At 34.0% G+C, this 14132-nt stretch overlaps 2 protein-coding genes and 1 long non-coding RNA gene across 6 annotated transcripts; all 3 read left to right on the top strand.

The window, feature by feature from the left end:
- Window positions 1-144: 144 nt before the first annotated feature.
- On the top strand, window positions 145-1905 carry LOC105317735 (uncharacterized). 2 transcript variants are annotated; one of them, XR_010710858.1, is made up of 5 exons: window positions 145-262; window positions 605-703; window positions 881-959; window positions 1153-1294; window positions 1790-1905. It is a non-coding gene; the product is annotated as an uncharacterized lncRNA (long non-coding RNA). The 2 variants fall into 2 exon arrangements; XR_010710857.1 differs by lacking the exon at window positions 145-262 and adding an exon at window positions 323-447.
- A 213-nt stretch (window positions 1906-2118) lies between these two features.
- LOC136272832 (salivary glue protein Sgs-3-like) lies at window positions 2119-5856 on the top strand. Its single transcript, XM_066075527.1, has 6 exons — window positions 2119-3130; window positions 3238-3302; window positions 3703-3875; window positions 4196-4286; window positions 4383-4408; window positions 4529-5856. Exons 1-6 carry the CDS (start codon window positions 2393-2395, stop codon window positions 4684-4686), a joined length of 1251 nt encoding a protein of 416 aa, XP_065931599.1. The 5' UTR covers window positions 2119-2392; the 3' UTR covers window positions 4687-5856.
- A 2413-nt stretch (window positions 5857-8269) lies between these two features.
- LOC117681594 (uncharacterized) lies at window positions 8270-13539 on the top strand. Of its 3 annotated transcripts, none has more exons than XM_066075525.1 (9): window positions 8270-8488; window positions 9949-10665; window positions 10732-10988; window positions 11078-11142; window positions 11410-11582; window positions 11964-12054; window positions 12175-12200; window positions 12317-12468; window positions 12564-13539. In XM_066075525.1, the coding sequence occupies exons 1-9, from the start codon at window positions 8392-8394 to the stop codon at window positions 13413-13415; spliced, it is 2430 nt and encodes an 809-aa protein (XP_065931597.1). In that variant the 5' UTR covers window positions 8270-8391; the 3' UTR covers window positions 13416-13539. The 3 variants fall into 3 exon arrangements, with proteins under 3 accessions (XP_065931597.1, XP_065931596.1, XP_034302734.2); XM_066075524.1 differs by having other exon boundaries at window positions 10699-10988; XM_034446843.2 differs by having other exon boundaries at window positions 9949-10988.
- Window positions 13540-14132: the final 593 nt, after the last annotated feature.

Below are 14132 nucleotides of genomic sequence, written 5' to 3'. Positions count from 1 at the left end.
TTCAGAAACGGCTTTCAGAATAACCGATAAACGGCCAAGAACGTCGTAACGTGCGAAAATATTACGTCAGTCTAATTTTAAAAGTTAAATTTGTTCGCGAAATCGGAGCAAACGGCATACGAACGTTAGACAAAAGAGGTTTATTGTACCACGCTAATAAGTTAATTTCGTGTATTTGTAATAGTGTGGGAAGAAGATAAATAATACACAGGTGAAACAGAATTCCTCAAAATGTCAAAAGGGATCTGCTCCTGGACGATAGGTAGGCTAAACGATAAACATATCAATCTAACGTTATACTATACGTATTCTTCTTTCAATAAACAATCATAAATTAATATGAATATGCACTGTGTGTATCTTTTACGTTAATATTTATATCGCCAACATGTTTTGTTTCTACTTTCATTTTGTTGGGTTTGACGTAATCTACGGACACGCTCTAAAGTAAGATTCACATAAGTTATTAAGTCGGGGGGGGGGGGGGGGGGGGTTCCTGTCAACAAGCACCTGTGAAAACACCTTGTAAAGTTATGCTACACCCAGACATAAGAATACTATAGTATAGAGTTTAAGTAATAGATACATGTGAAATTTTGTTTAGACATTGAACCTTATCCTGATGATGACCCTGAGCCATATCCAGATGACAGTATTGAAGATGAAATTGAATCTTATAGTGATGATAACCAAGAAACCTGTGGTAATGATGTCGAGAATTAATTTGAAGATAGCGTTTATAAATAATAGATAAATAATGAAAATAGTAAAACTCTCAAGGAAACCAAATGAACAGTACAAATTAAACTATATAATATGCATGTTCTTTTGTAGATTTTTTCTATCTTATATATTTATATTAATTTCTTATTTTGATAAGATACCCAGGCTATAAAGTTTCATGAGATAAGAAAGAGGTTATCATCTTGTCCTGATAATTGTACTTGGAGACTCTCAAGGTAATTCTCTGGAAAATTTTAATGATACAATTTCAAAGTTATCTCCCTTTAATGCATCTCTCTCTCTCTCTCTCTCTCTCTCTCTCTCTGTTTAATAAACTGATATATGATGTATACATACAGTTTTTAAATATAAGATGAAAATTTAAAAAAAAGGATTTAATAAGTGCCTTTTTTTTATTTTGTATGCAAGAGTTCCAGGAAATTAGCAAGAATAGACCAAAAAGTCAAATGGATCATGCACAGTGGCTATTGGATTATTTCTTTGAAAATGCAACAGAGGAGAATGTTTGTCATCTAATATGTGGAAAAGAAGTTTGTGAAAAGTGTTGGAGGTATAGAATTTTAAAATGAGAGAAATTTGGTATTTTACTCTTTGTTTTAAATTTATTTTGTTAATCTCCGAAGTATTTGCTTGCAATAATAATTTAACTTTATTCTGCAACAACCCTTTTTATCGACAGAATAAAGGTAATCCAATCAACCAAAGCTATATTCGGTGAATAACCCGATAAAGCCTCGTGCATTCAACCGTCGTTGAAACACATTGTGACGTCATCTTTCATTCATTTTTTAACAAATTTGAAATCATCTTACTGTTAATGTTGGCATTGCTTAAATATTTTGTATATTGACATCAGGGCAGGGGTGATAACTTGTTAGCATCGGCTCACAGATATCTTGTTGAAATTATTTCTGAGGGGGAGGGAGTGTTAATTTGATGCTTTTAATGGCCAGTGGTAATATACATATTTTGAAATTAACAATGAATGACGAGTAATGAAATTTTATCAAATCATAAGTTTCATCAGTTATCATTTTTTACACAGAGAAGTACATAAAGTTTCCCCTTACAAGTACAACAAGTACCTAGGTGAAAGCCGACAAGTAGTTAGAGGAAAAATTCATGGAAATACAAGATCAATTAAGCCTTCCATTGAACATACTGGTAATTTATTGTTTTGGTATAAGAAAAAAATAATGATTTCACCTTTCATTACAAATTCTGTACATTGTATATGGGTACTACTTATATCATATGAATTATTTTACTAAGACAACTTTTTAGGTAGGCGTGGTATACATGTATGTAACACACTAAAGTTTATATTCTTTTGTTTTGCGCATCTTCATATTTTTATGTTTTTGTTTTCTTTTAAGGTTGTGAATATGGAGATAGTCGAAAAGTTTGTAGAAGAGAGTATGATTGCTACTGGTATTCGTATAGTTGTTGTCAAACTTGTGCAACAAAAAACTCGACTTCTCAAATAAAAACAACTTCACGATCAACTTCATTATCATCTACAACTGAGACCACTTCAGAACTGCTAGAAACATCAACTGTATTAAAGACAATTGCCGATATTGGCATAACAACATACAAATCAAGTAAATCCTCTATATTAACAACAACAACAGCAACATCAAAAAGAATGACAACAGTCACACTTCTAAATACAACGGCGATAAAGGAATCTTCGTTGACTCTACACACAGCAAAAGAAGCAACGATGAAAACAACACTATCAACCACCGGTTCAACGTCATCAATCCCAACTGTCACTTCATTGCCAAATAAAGTCAGCACAGCGAAAACCTTAAGCACATCAACAAACCAATCATCGAGTAGTATCACGACAGGAACGATAACATCTTCATCTGCATCATCAACATCATCCAGTAGTACTTCATTACAACCACAAACAACAATTAGTACAACAACACAATCACCAAAGACATTATCATTATCTAGTTCAACAACACTACCTCTAACTACATTATCTAGTACAATAACACAATCAACAACGACATTACCTAGTGCAACAACGCAACTGCCAACAGCTGCATCTAGTACAACAACACAATCAACAACAACATCCAGTACAACGATACAATCCCTAAAAACAGTATCACATACAACAAAACAGTCACCAAAAGCTGAATCAAGTCAAATAACACAACCACCAACAACTGCATCGAGTCCAACAACACGACCATCAACAACTGCATTTAGTACAACAACACTCTCTCAAGCAAAATCATCTGGTACATCATCACAACACCTAACAAAAAAAGTGACTCAGAGAAAGATGATGTTTCAAATTTCTTTAAACGTATTTGAAAAAAATACTGAGGAGTACGCTTATGTTGTTGGTGATTCTAATAAAACCGTAAGTACATAATTCTACAGGTGGGTGCACGCTATCATGCTTCTGGAATTTACGTATTTATGATATCGAATCGTTTTGTTAATTTCTTTTAAATTTGTTATTGTCAGCTCTTTAGCCTGTACCAAAGACAGCTTGGGGGTAACTTTAGAAAACTTCAGGTGAAGTCTGTCAGGTACTAACATTTTTATAAATTGACTTTGATTGCTTTCATTAATATAATTATCTTTGTACGATCATACATTATCTTATATTGGCATAGTGAGGGACAAAATGAAGTGCATGCTCAAAGTTTCAGGGGGTCTGGGATCACCCTGAGGCCCCCAATAGGTCAAAGGCAAAGCCCTAATGGTGTCTAAGGGTGCAAAGCCCCAGAAGCTCTCGGATTCTGACAATTTTAACAATTTTAAAATCATATAAGAAATTTAAGAAAATGCATGGATTCAGCAATTGGAATTTATTGGATGAAACATATTAAGAACTCTATAATAAAAAATATCCACTGGTTTGAATAATGTCGATTATATTAATACAGGTATCATAATTACAATTTTTTTCTTTTATTTTATATACAGACTTGATCCGCTGATCATTGATCACGATATATTTATTGAAAATTCGCCAACGACATTAGTTGATGTAGTTAACATTTTGAAAAACATATCTGATGGGAAAACTAACGTGACGTATAACGGAAATGACGTCAAAGTACTTTTCGTTTCCTATACCGATTCAACGAATAATCAAGGTAATTTTTTTTTATCATACATTACACAACTTTAAATATTTTTATCAATTTTATTAGGAAACGAATAAAAAACTAAATCTCCAGTTAATTCTTTTTAGTTTAAAACATACCAAATATTGTATAACGAGCAAAATTTGTATATGATCACGTATAAAGTGCATTAGATCGAGCTAGTGCAGAACAGTCATGCTTTAAAATAAACTCAAGATGGAAACCCGGGCAAGCGCGGGAAGTGAAACTTTGCAATAGGCTAACTGCTTTGTATGTTGAGCCTGAATTTTTTTAAGGTACTACGTAGATAGACATTTATTATTTTTTAGTGTTGATCAACGACAAAACAGACCCTAAAACGGTGATTGAGGCAAGCTTTGTATGTACTTCGGACGAGTCATGTGAACGAACATCCACCACGTAAGCATTATACATAGAATTCTATTATTGACAGCATATATTTTTTCTTGTATGATTCTAATTCTTTTTCAAATGATTTGTTATTCTTTATTGAAGGAGCAATGCTGACAAAGATGATATACGTAAGTCAAATGAATATTATTATTATTTTATACAAGACCGAATCATATAATTTCATTGCAATTCTGTAGGAAAATTTTATAATAACTTTATATTACATAACATTGTTCTTTATTTTACAGCAACTTCCATAATTATTTCCATAGCTGCGGTAACTGCATTGATTGTCACATGTGCATTTACCATTTCCATGGCATGCACGATTTGCATGCGCAAGGAGAAACCAAAAGACCGACCCCAATATACCCTCGTACCTTCACATGCTAAAGTACCGGTATAAAACGGTTTATTTAAAAAAAATAACAAACCAATATGACAGTTCCAAAGGCGATGTGTGAATTTTCCCTGATTTTGACGGATAAAAACTCAGCTGTAACAGTCGAGGTCAAAATATGGTACTGTTGATGTGAAAATTCACATGAAAAATACAAGTAATACAGGAACAATTATAGAGAGAATATATTTTACATCTGCATTTTTATAATAAAAATACTAATATTTAATCAAATATGTTTACCCGATCTGCTTGATTTTTGTTTTAAAAAAACATGATCAGAGAGAGAGAGAGAGAGAGAGAGAGAGAGAGTAGGGGGGGCTGGGTGCCTTTGAACAGTTTTGAATATATTTATTTTTTTAGAGTTGTCCGCTTTTAAATTTGTAAATTAAGAACAAGCAGTAAAAACGGACAGAAGATTGTCTTTATAGTGGGAATGTCAACGAGTACTCGACTACTCGACAATCGCGCGGTCATGACGATCATTGATTAAGATTTTCTTAGTCAATTACTCCTTACATGTAAAAAAGTGAATAGAAATCATAAAACACTTTTACTTTCTCGGCAATTTTGGTCCGTAAGTAACGGGTTTTTCATCGGTGCCCGACCCTAGATGAATAGTTTATGCGGCTAAAATATTGGTGTACAAGATTTCTTTTGATTTTATAGATCAAATTACAGCTGGGAATGATAGTATTTAGGCATACAATCAAACTATTTCTCTGTCTTCGTTATATAAAGATTAAATGCATGATAAGAGTCGACTTTCTTGCTGGGTGTAAACATGTAGGGAAAACTATGGTTATATAGCAGTTGAGAATGTCATTGATACCTGCCTCCAATTCTTTTTTGGTCTGATGTGAAAGCGAGAGCGTGTTTATTGTAAGTCTAAGACAAATGTTTAATTTAATCAAACGATTAACAACTTGCATATACTTGACAATGGAGAGAATATGTATTGAGGAATTGCAAAAACCATGGCCAAAGATAACTGTCTAGTATATGAACTGTGTAGAGTACAGAGTGTTCATGTAGAGTCTTGACAGACAGACAGACAGACACTGTTTGAGATACTCCTTCTTTTTGCCACAGATCTTTCTGATTCTTGGTTAAATATCTCTGTATATTTTGATAAATATGTATGAAGTTGAAACTTGAAATATATATATATAGTTTCTACCATTGAAGAATTGCAAACGCCAACGATTATTCAGACATTCCTCACATACATGTACGCGTAATTTGGACTGTGATGCATGAATTTTTTTGACTGAGTTTATTTTGATATTGCATAAAAATATAATTGCTTTATATTATCATACTCATATTATCAATTTTCTTTGAGCCATTAATTTAGTACAATTATGTGCATAATATCAATGCATTACATTGCTATTATATAAAATTGGCTTACTGCATGCATGTGTATTTCTTGAGGAATCATTCTTTTAGTATTATGATGTGATAACTTTGGTCGGGGCGTGATCAAATCCAATAAAGCCCGAAGGGCTTTATGATAAATTTGATCACGCTCCCAACCGAAATTATCACCTCAGAATATTCAAAGAATGATTCCTTATTACTGATATGTTATTAAGCCATTGTACGATTAGAACCATTTTAACAAGAGCTTGGACTTTGGGTAGTTGGTGTCAAACAGCATTGTGACGTAGGCCTGTCTATTTCATTGTAGGCCACCCAGCCATTGCTCTTTGAAATCAACAAGATTTGTCTGGCTTTTGAGCTTTGACTACGCAATCGGTGTATATTTCACTTGAAACATGTGTCATTTTAACTTGTTTTGACGCAAGAAATAGATAGATACATCCTGCTTAAAGTCCAAGGCCGTGTTAAAATGGTTCTAAATATTTAAATTTAAATAAGCAAACCCCCACTGGCACCCCAATTGTACGTCATTTGAGGTTATGTGTTATATGGTACAAAATCGATACGTAGTGTTATCACAGGCAAAGACACTGGAAAATGTATATATTTGTGTTTATTGCGTGGACCCTGAGGTCCACGCAGAAAATATATAAGCGAGGTTAAACCGGATGCAATGGGGAAAATTCAGCCTGCGCATGAGCTAGCCTGGTTCCTGTGCATAATGATAGATCAGGGAACCAGGCTACCACAGGTTTATCTGAATCGGGATCGGGATTCCATGCCATATGCACATATAAGTTCAAAGGCGCTGTAATTGTAAAGTTGCCGGTAAACCTTACAAAAGCAAAGTATTCCTTTTAAAGAAATGATCGGCATGTGATATAAATTGTCAGTATTATGAAATAAGGTAATGTTATGCCGAAACTACAACATAGATCAAATAGCTTAATTTGCAATGTTTTGTTGTTTTCCGAATACACATGTAGCTTTCTATAGTAACTTTACTTTTATAGAAGGCGAGGCTAGAGTACTTCCCGATTAGAATTATTTAAAGCATTTAAGTATGATTGAATAATTATGTGGCTGTATATTATAGGTGATTGAATAATTATTTCACTGTATATATAAAAGTTTAAATCTCAACAAAATAGTAGAATTCGCCGAATGCCTGATACTATAACATGCAATCTTCATAAATATAGATCATAATTATATAATTTAATTCTGGTTGTAACGCGCTTTCTGATTGGCTAAAAAATTATTTTATATCGTATAAAGAATGTTGCCTACGTCATAGTAAGATTAACGTCAAAAACGTATCAATACGCCTGACGTTACGTTTGAATTTTGTACAATTTTACGTCAATTTAAAGGTCAAATTACCGTTTTTATTTACAATGAAGAGTAAAAAAAAATTAAATTATAAGCAATGAATTCAATATTTATTAGTTTTATACGATATAAAATGGTTTGGAACAGTTTACGCTTTTTTATAAACCGCTTCGCGGTTTATAAAGCGTAAACTGCAGACTCATTCAAAAAATCTTGACAAGCAAAAATGTAAAAAAGGAAAAAGGTAACAATTCAAAATCCTGAAAATCCTAATCGGGGGGGGGGGGGGGGGGGGGGTTACCTTTAACTTCAATTTCACAGTTCATTTCCTTATTTTCAATTCATTTTTTTTTTACATGGTCCCATAAAAGTGTGTGTGGGGGTGTGTGTGTGTGTGTGGGGGGGGGGGGGGGGCAACTCCATGTTAATTCAATTTTTTGTATGTAAATTTACGAAAAATCTTTGCTGCACAAAAAAGTGCGTGGGGCGCCCCCCCCCCCCTCCCCAATGCTACGTGCTTCATTAATTTATATTTTGAATATATTAAACATTAAATATTATCTTTTGTTTCTTCCCCTTAGATATTATTTTTTTCACATCCATCGATTTATTACATTTTTGTGGTTTTATATTGGGGGGGGGGGGGTTTGCACTTAAATTTATGTGAATTTTTAAGCATTTAAGTTGAATATTTACATAGAAAATTATTCATTCGAGTTTCTGTATGCAACTATAAGATACACTGCTTATCGCCACTATCTTTGTGATCAAAAAATGTACCCACCCAGAAAACATCGTTTGAAGCCTTTAAATGGCCAATAAAATCGGTATTCCAGACCGATTCATTCGACACTGCTTCTATTTAAATGTAAAACCCACAGAATTCCATTATTCACGCAATAGCTTCCCTGTCATCAACCGGGTTATTTACTGATGACAAAACATTCAGCCCGAATGTGTTGATTTCAAAGCTTTGAAAATAAATGGAAGGAGATGGCGGTGTATGGCCTCCGTTTAATCGTATTACTGCAGGTGGCGTACAATTGTATACATGGAGCTACTCTTCCCCTCCCGTCGGAAAACTCCACGGGTAAGTGTCTCCGAAGCTGAATATGCACCTGCTAAGATTTTTCTGTTTTAGAATATTGTAAAGAAATAACAGATACAAAGAATGTCCTCCACACCTGTAATCCCTCTGATATTTAGCATATTGTTACCTGAACTGCAACGCTTCATGATAAAAATATTGTCAGCGCATTTCTAAAAAATCGAAAGTTATTGAACGATTGGAATTTTCCTACAGTTCTCATTTGAAATATGACTGTTTGAATTGAACAATCATGGCAGAAACATGTTGACAAAGACGACACACCCAACCAGAATAATACGTAGTTTTACTTCCAGACATTTAAACAACGAAAAAAAAACCAATCGTTCAACAATATTACTTCTTTACACTTGCATTTTATGATTGTCTTGTGCTAAAGCATTATTGCTTGAATTAAACCACACACAGTAACTTTCCTTATTGATAATACAAGTGCATTTAAAGTTTTTAATGCATATCTCACGATAAGGCGGTTAGTGCAATGTGAGGTTTACAAGTGAATGCTTTACAGTGGGTATGAACGAGCAGCCGTCCAGATCACTAGTTTTCAATTACATGTAGCAAAGTTACTTTGAAGAAGGTCGGCTCCAAGTTTGTTTGAATATTCTAGGGATGGTATTTGTTTACCTTTTTTACGTATTCAAGCCAGAAAATTTCAAAAAGAAAATAAAGGCGATTGTAATTGAACAATGTGAAATACTGCTGGGGTACGTAATGAACAATTACATAATTTATATTACTTGATGATTTGACAAGATATATGTATACATATTCATTGAATCATATATGTAAGAAAGGTGTGAAGGATTTAAACAGGAGAAAATTGACCCATAAAACAACCCCTTTAAGCATGATGAAAGACTACAAAGAGGATAAAACTGACCTATAAAGAAACCCCCCTAATCTCCATACCGAGGTCAAGAACATTAAACCAACCTTTAAGTTTTGTACAGACAAAAGGTCTTGAAGCTTTTGACCAACCAGATTACTCGGTGTCTGAGTTTTCATTGAACTATTTTATAGAGCATGTATATACTTACATTATTATATGTATTTTGTATGTTCTGTAGCTCTTTTTCATCTTAAGATCGTAAATCAAGATAACCATACGTTTCGTAATGTGATTCGCTAATCAGAGTTAAACATGATGTTCAGAAGATGTTAGTATAAAGTATTAGTTTTGTCACAAAAAATATGTGTTAACAAGTATACTACAGGTACATGTAGTACCATATATTATTCAATCTGTAAGATTCTGTATAAAGCATGTGCAAATCTTTTTTTTTTGTTCTAATTGTATGATTGTGAATATGGAATTAAACTTCTCAACTGTGGTAGTGAATATCGTTCATATATTCCGCAATACTTGTACAATAATAGAAACGCCTTTTACATCTAAATCAACTGCAACAACAACATAGTAATGATCTTCTATCTTTCAGCTACTATGGAAACCACAACAGAACTATCGACAACACCAGAGGTTTCAGACACAATAGGCAATATTGACTCGACAACTTCCATATCAACACGTCTTTCTTCTATACCAACGACAGAACTATTGACAACATCAGTAGTATCAATCACAACATCAGTTAGAGAATTGTCATCAACTCAATCAGCAACTGTACAATCAACACAGCCTACAACAGAATCAACGACACAATTATCGAGTATCACATCAGAAACAATGACATCCTCATCTGTATCGTCATCACCATCCAGTAGTACTTCATCACAACCACAAACAACAATTAGTACAACAACACAATCACCAACAACAACATTATCTAGTACAACAACACAATCACCAACAACAACATTATCTAGTACAACAACACAACCACCAACAACCACTTCAACAACACAATCACCAACAACAACATCCACTTCAACAACGAAACCGCCAACAACAACATCCACTTCAACAACACAATCACCAACAACAACATCCACTTCAACAACACAATCATCAACAACACCCACTTCAACAACACAATCATCAACAACAACACCCACTTCAACAACACAATCATCAACAACAACATCCACTTCAACAACACAACCGCCAACAACAACATCCACTTCAACAACACAACCGCCATCAACAACATCAACAACAACACAATCACCAACAACAACATCAACAACACAATCACCTACCACAACATCTAGTACAACAACAAAATCACCAACCACAACATCTAGTACAACAATACAATCACAAACCACAACATCTAGTCCAACAACAGAATCCTCAACAACATTATTGATGACAAGTCCAGAAACACAAACATCAAGTTCATCCACGCCAACGCAATCAACAACATCGATAACTCCCAGTACAACAACCTCACAAACAGCTCCAGTTCCAACAACTCAAAGGAAAATAAACTTCCAAATTGCCTTGAACATAGATGAAACAAGGAACCTCTCCAATACAGAAGAGTACGCTAAAGTGGTCGATGATTCTAAACACGCCGTAAGTATGAAAAAAATAGCCAGTATACCTCTATAATGTAGAAATACAGTCGTATTGTTTTGTTAATGTAGTTGGTATTTCTTTTTCAGTTGACTAGCTTATACACAAAACAATTGGGGGATAAATTTACTAAAGTTGATATCAAATCTGTCAGGTAAGGCATTAAATACATTAAATGTTACATTCTAATACTCAGATAATACATTATGCATTAATAATCGTACGGTTTTAAGAAATTGATAAAGGATACATTGTAATAAAATGTGTTTATGGTTCAGCATTGGAATTACATGTATTTTTTTAAAAATCTATAAAATAAATGTTTTAAGGAGACTGGTTGGTCACAGCCATCCAGCCCTCTTAATTCGATGCGGTCTATATAATATTGGACTTCAGTGTCTTTCTCTTATTTCACATTCAGAATTGGTTCGTTGGTTATTGATCACGATGTATTCGTTCAAAATTCGCCCTCGGCATTAGTTGACGTCGTCAACCTAATGAAGAACATATCTGAAGGGAAAACTAACGTGACGTACAACGGAAATGACGCAAGTGCTCTCTCCGTTTCTTATACGGATTCATATAATAATCAAGGTATCAACGTAAATTAAAATATTTCATGCATAAGAAAACTTCAAACTTTAGGTTGTAAATATAAAATCAAATTGATAAACAAAAATTCAAATTAAAGGATTTATTTGGTTTTCATTTATTACAGACGGGATATTGCATATAAACGTTCAATAAAAACGTGCACGAAACTCTTAAAACGTCGAATAATTGTACGTTAAATGCACTGCTTTTAATCAATTTCGAACAGAGAGCGAAATATAATGTCATTGCAATTTTCTTTTCACCAATAAATTGTATTTCTTCACTGTTAAAAATCTTGTATTACTACTATGTGGCACTTCATTTTGATAGAAAGTTTTATCTGCTTTTACCCTTCTGATACATGTAGAATATTTGTTCTAGTGCCGATCGACGACAAAACAGATCCCACAGCTGTCATTGAGTCCAGCTATGTATGTAACTCCGACCAGACCTGTGAACGAATACCCACCACGTAAGTGTTTAGTACAGATCCGTATACTATAATTGTTCTGTAAGAGTCTTCTTTCTTTATCTTTTTTCAACATTAATCATTCACCATTGTGATAGGTTTGGTTACTTTTTCATTTCTCAGGACCAAAGACAACAAGGAAGACATTCGTAAGATAACTGTGGAATTTCTTATAGATTGTGTTAAATGTACAAAAATTCTTTCAAATAAATGTTGATGGCTACAGTTTTGTATTCAACATGATATGTTGTCTTTTATTTTACAGTGATTATCATAATAAGCTCTGTAGCTGGGGGTGTCGCCCTGTTGATAATCATTGCCGTAGTTAGCATTGTCTGCTCGCGCCGCAAAAAACCAAAGGAACCTGTGACAACTGATCGCCAATACCAGCATTTTCTCTTCTCCCAACAAACTACGGTATGTCACAGTTTAAAATAACACATCTTTATAATACAGCTTCAAAAATTGTTTTTTCAGGAACTTCTGCAATAATTCTTTCAATATTTTTTCAGGATATATTAAACAAGGCCAACAACAGGCAACAGAGTTTAGGAAACGAATCAAACACGAGTCGACTTCAAGAAAACTACAGTGGCAGCCATTATGCTAAATTAGGACGAGTTCCAAGTCGACCTCCAGATAGCTACGGACTTTATGAGAGGACAGGGGAGCAGAAATCTAGAGAACCAGATGTATTTGTTACCACTGCAAACACGAATAATTGGGGAATGCCATACGTACCTCCTCTTAATAACGAGAGGGGAAACAACAGAAGTAGAGGAACTGATGGAGTTGACCAAAATATGACGATTTACACGTCAACTGAAGCGGTGAGAGATGACAAGCTTCTAAACAACCAAGCAATTCCATATAGAATAGAAAATAATGACAGAAACCCCCCAAAACCCACGACACAATTTATTTCACAAGGAAATAGAAAAGGCGGTTATGGAAGCACATTGGAGGCCACTTATTTGCCTAATTTGGAAACTAGACGCAATGAAACCCCGGTTAGACGGGATAATGTCCAAGGTCCCAACTATCATTCTAGAGAAAATATAAATTCCAGACAACACCCAAGAAACGACAGATATAGCTCAAAAGACAGAGTGGCTCAGCCGAATTACAGACAACCTGTTGGTTCAAGGAATCCGTATAATCCTGGATATGATAACAGCCGTAACCCTTACAGATCCGATTATGACGTCAGAAACCCACAAACCAATTCTCATCCTGATTTGCATAAATCCGGGAAGCGATGGTACCCTGGCTATGACGATTATATAGCTGAATTGGGCCAATCGCGAGCCGGTAATCCAAAATATGATGTAACACGTGGAAAACATTATAATGCACATTACTGACAGACTTTTGAATCACGATACACATTTCATAATAAAGGAAGATGTTTACTAAATTAATTTTTTCTACTATGATCATGTCAGTATACTTTATTTTCATAACTGAAATAAAAATGTAGAGAAAATATTCGTGAACAATGATTAAATAAACACTACAATTTTTACAAGTATATAACAGATGAAAATTACATGCTATAATATTTTTGCATTGAGGAGGTACAAATTTTAATATTAACGGACAGTTATTAACCAAGAGGGATAACTCTCTCAATCTTATAATAACTAGAAAACTGACCAGCCAGGAAGGGCCCCGCTGTGACAATTAATATAGAGAAGTGAAAAAAACTTTGAATTCCATCCTCTTTATATTAACAATGATGAAAAATAAATGCCCGGCAGAAGATGTAAAGAACTGCAATATATATAAGGTGGTAAAAAAAAAATATGAAAATTATAAGTAACAACTGTATTTTTAAAATTTCAAGATAATTCCTGAATGTCCAAAAACTCTAAATAGTAACCTTGTATCTGCATAAAACAGGGATAACCTCATGTCTTATGAAAAAAAACCTAAATTAAATGTGTATTTAAAAAAGATTTAAACAGGTGTTTTATAAAATGCAAGGCTTCAGTGAATGCAAATACATTGTATCACCCAGGGTTGACCTCAACTTCAAAACAAACATCAGTTGCAGACAAAGGTGTTCATTAATCTTCATA

This window comes from Magallana gigas, chromosome 2 (assembly GCF_963853765.1).
Source record: "Magallana gigas chromosome 2, xbMagGiga1.1, whole genome shotgun sequence".
In the NCBI taxonomy this organism is placed as follows: Eukaryota; Metazoa; Mollusca; class Bivalvia; order Ostreida; family Ostreidae; genus Magallana; species Magallana gigas.
The sequence above is the reverse complement of the archived record's forward strand: the minus strand, read 5'-3'. Positions and strand labels throughout refer to the sequence as shown.

What these genes read in the sequence shown, in the direction of transcription:
- LOC136272832 (XM_066075527.1), top strand. Translation starts at nt 2,393, where the DNA reads ATGACAACAGTCACACTTCTAAATACAACGGCGATAAAGGAATCTTCG. An exon ending in TTGGTGATTCTAATAAAACC is followed by an intron (nt 3,131 to 3,237) that starts GTAAGTACATAA and finishes TGTTATTGTCAG; the next exon opens with CTCTTTAGCCTGTACCAAAG. An exon ending in CGATTCAACGAATAATCAAG is followed by an intron (nt 3,876 to 4,195) that starts GTAATTTTTTTT and finishes ATTATTTTTTAG; the next exon opens with TGTTGATCAACGACAAAACA.
- LOC117681594 (XM_034446843.2), top strand. Translation starts at nt 8,392, where the DNA reads ATGGCGGTGTATGGCCTCCGTTTAATCGTATTACTGCAGGTGGCGTAC. An exon ending in GGATTCATATAATAATCAAG is followed by an intron (nt 11,583 to 11,963) that starts GTATCAACGTAA and finishes TATTTGTTCTAG; the next exon opens with TGCCGATCGACGACAAAACA. An exon ending in AGACAACAAGGAAGACATTC is followed by an intron (nt 12,201 to 12,316) that starts GTAAGATAACTG and finishes TTTATTTTACAG; the next exon opens with TGATTATCATAATAAGCTCT.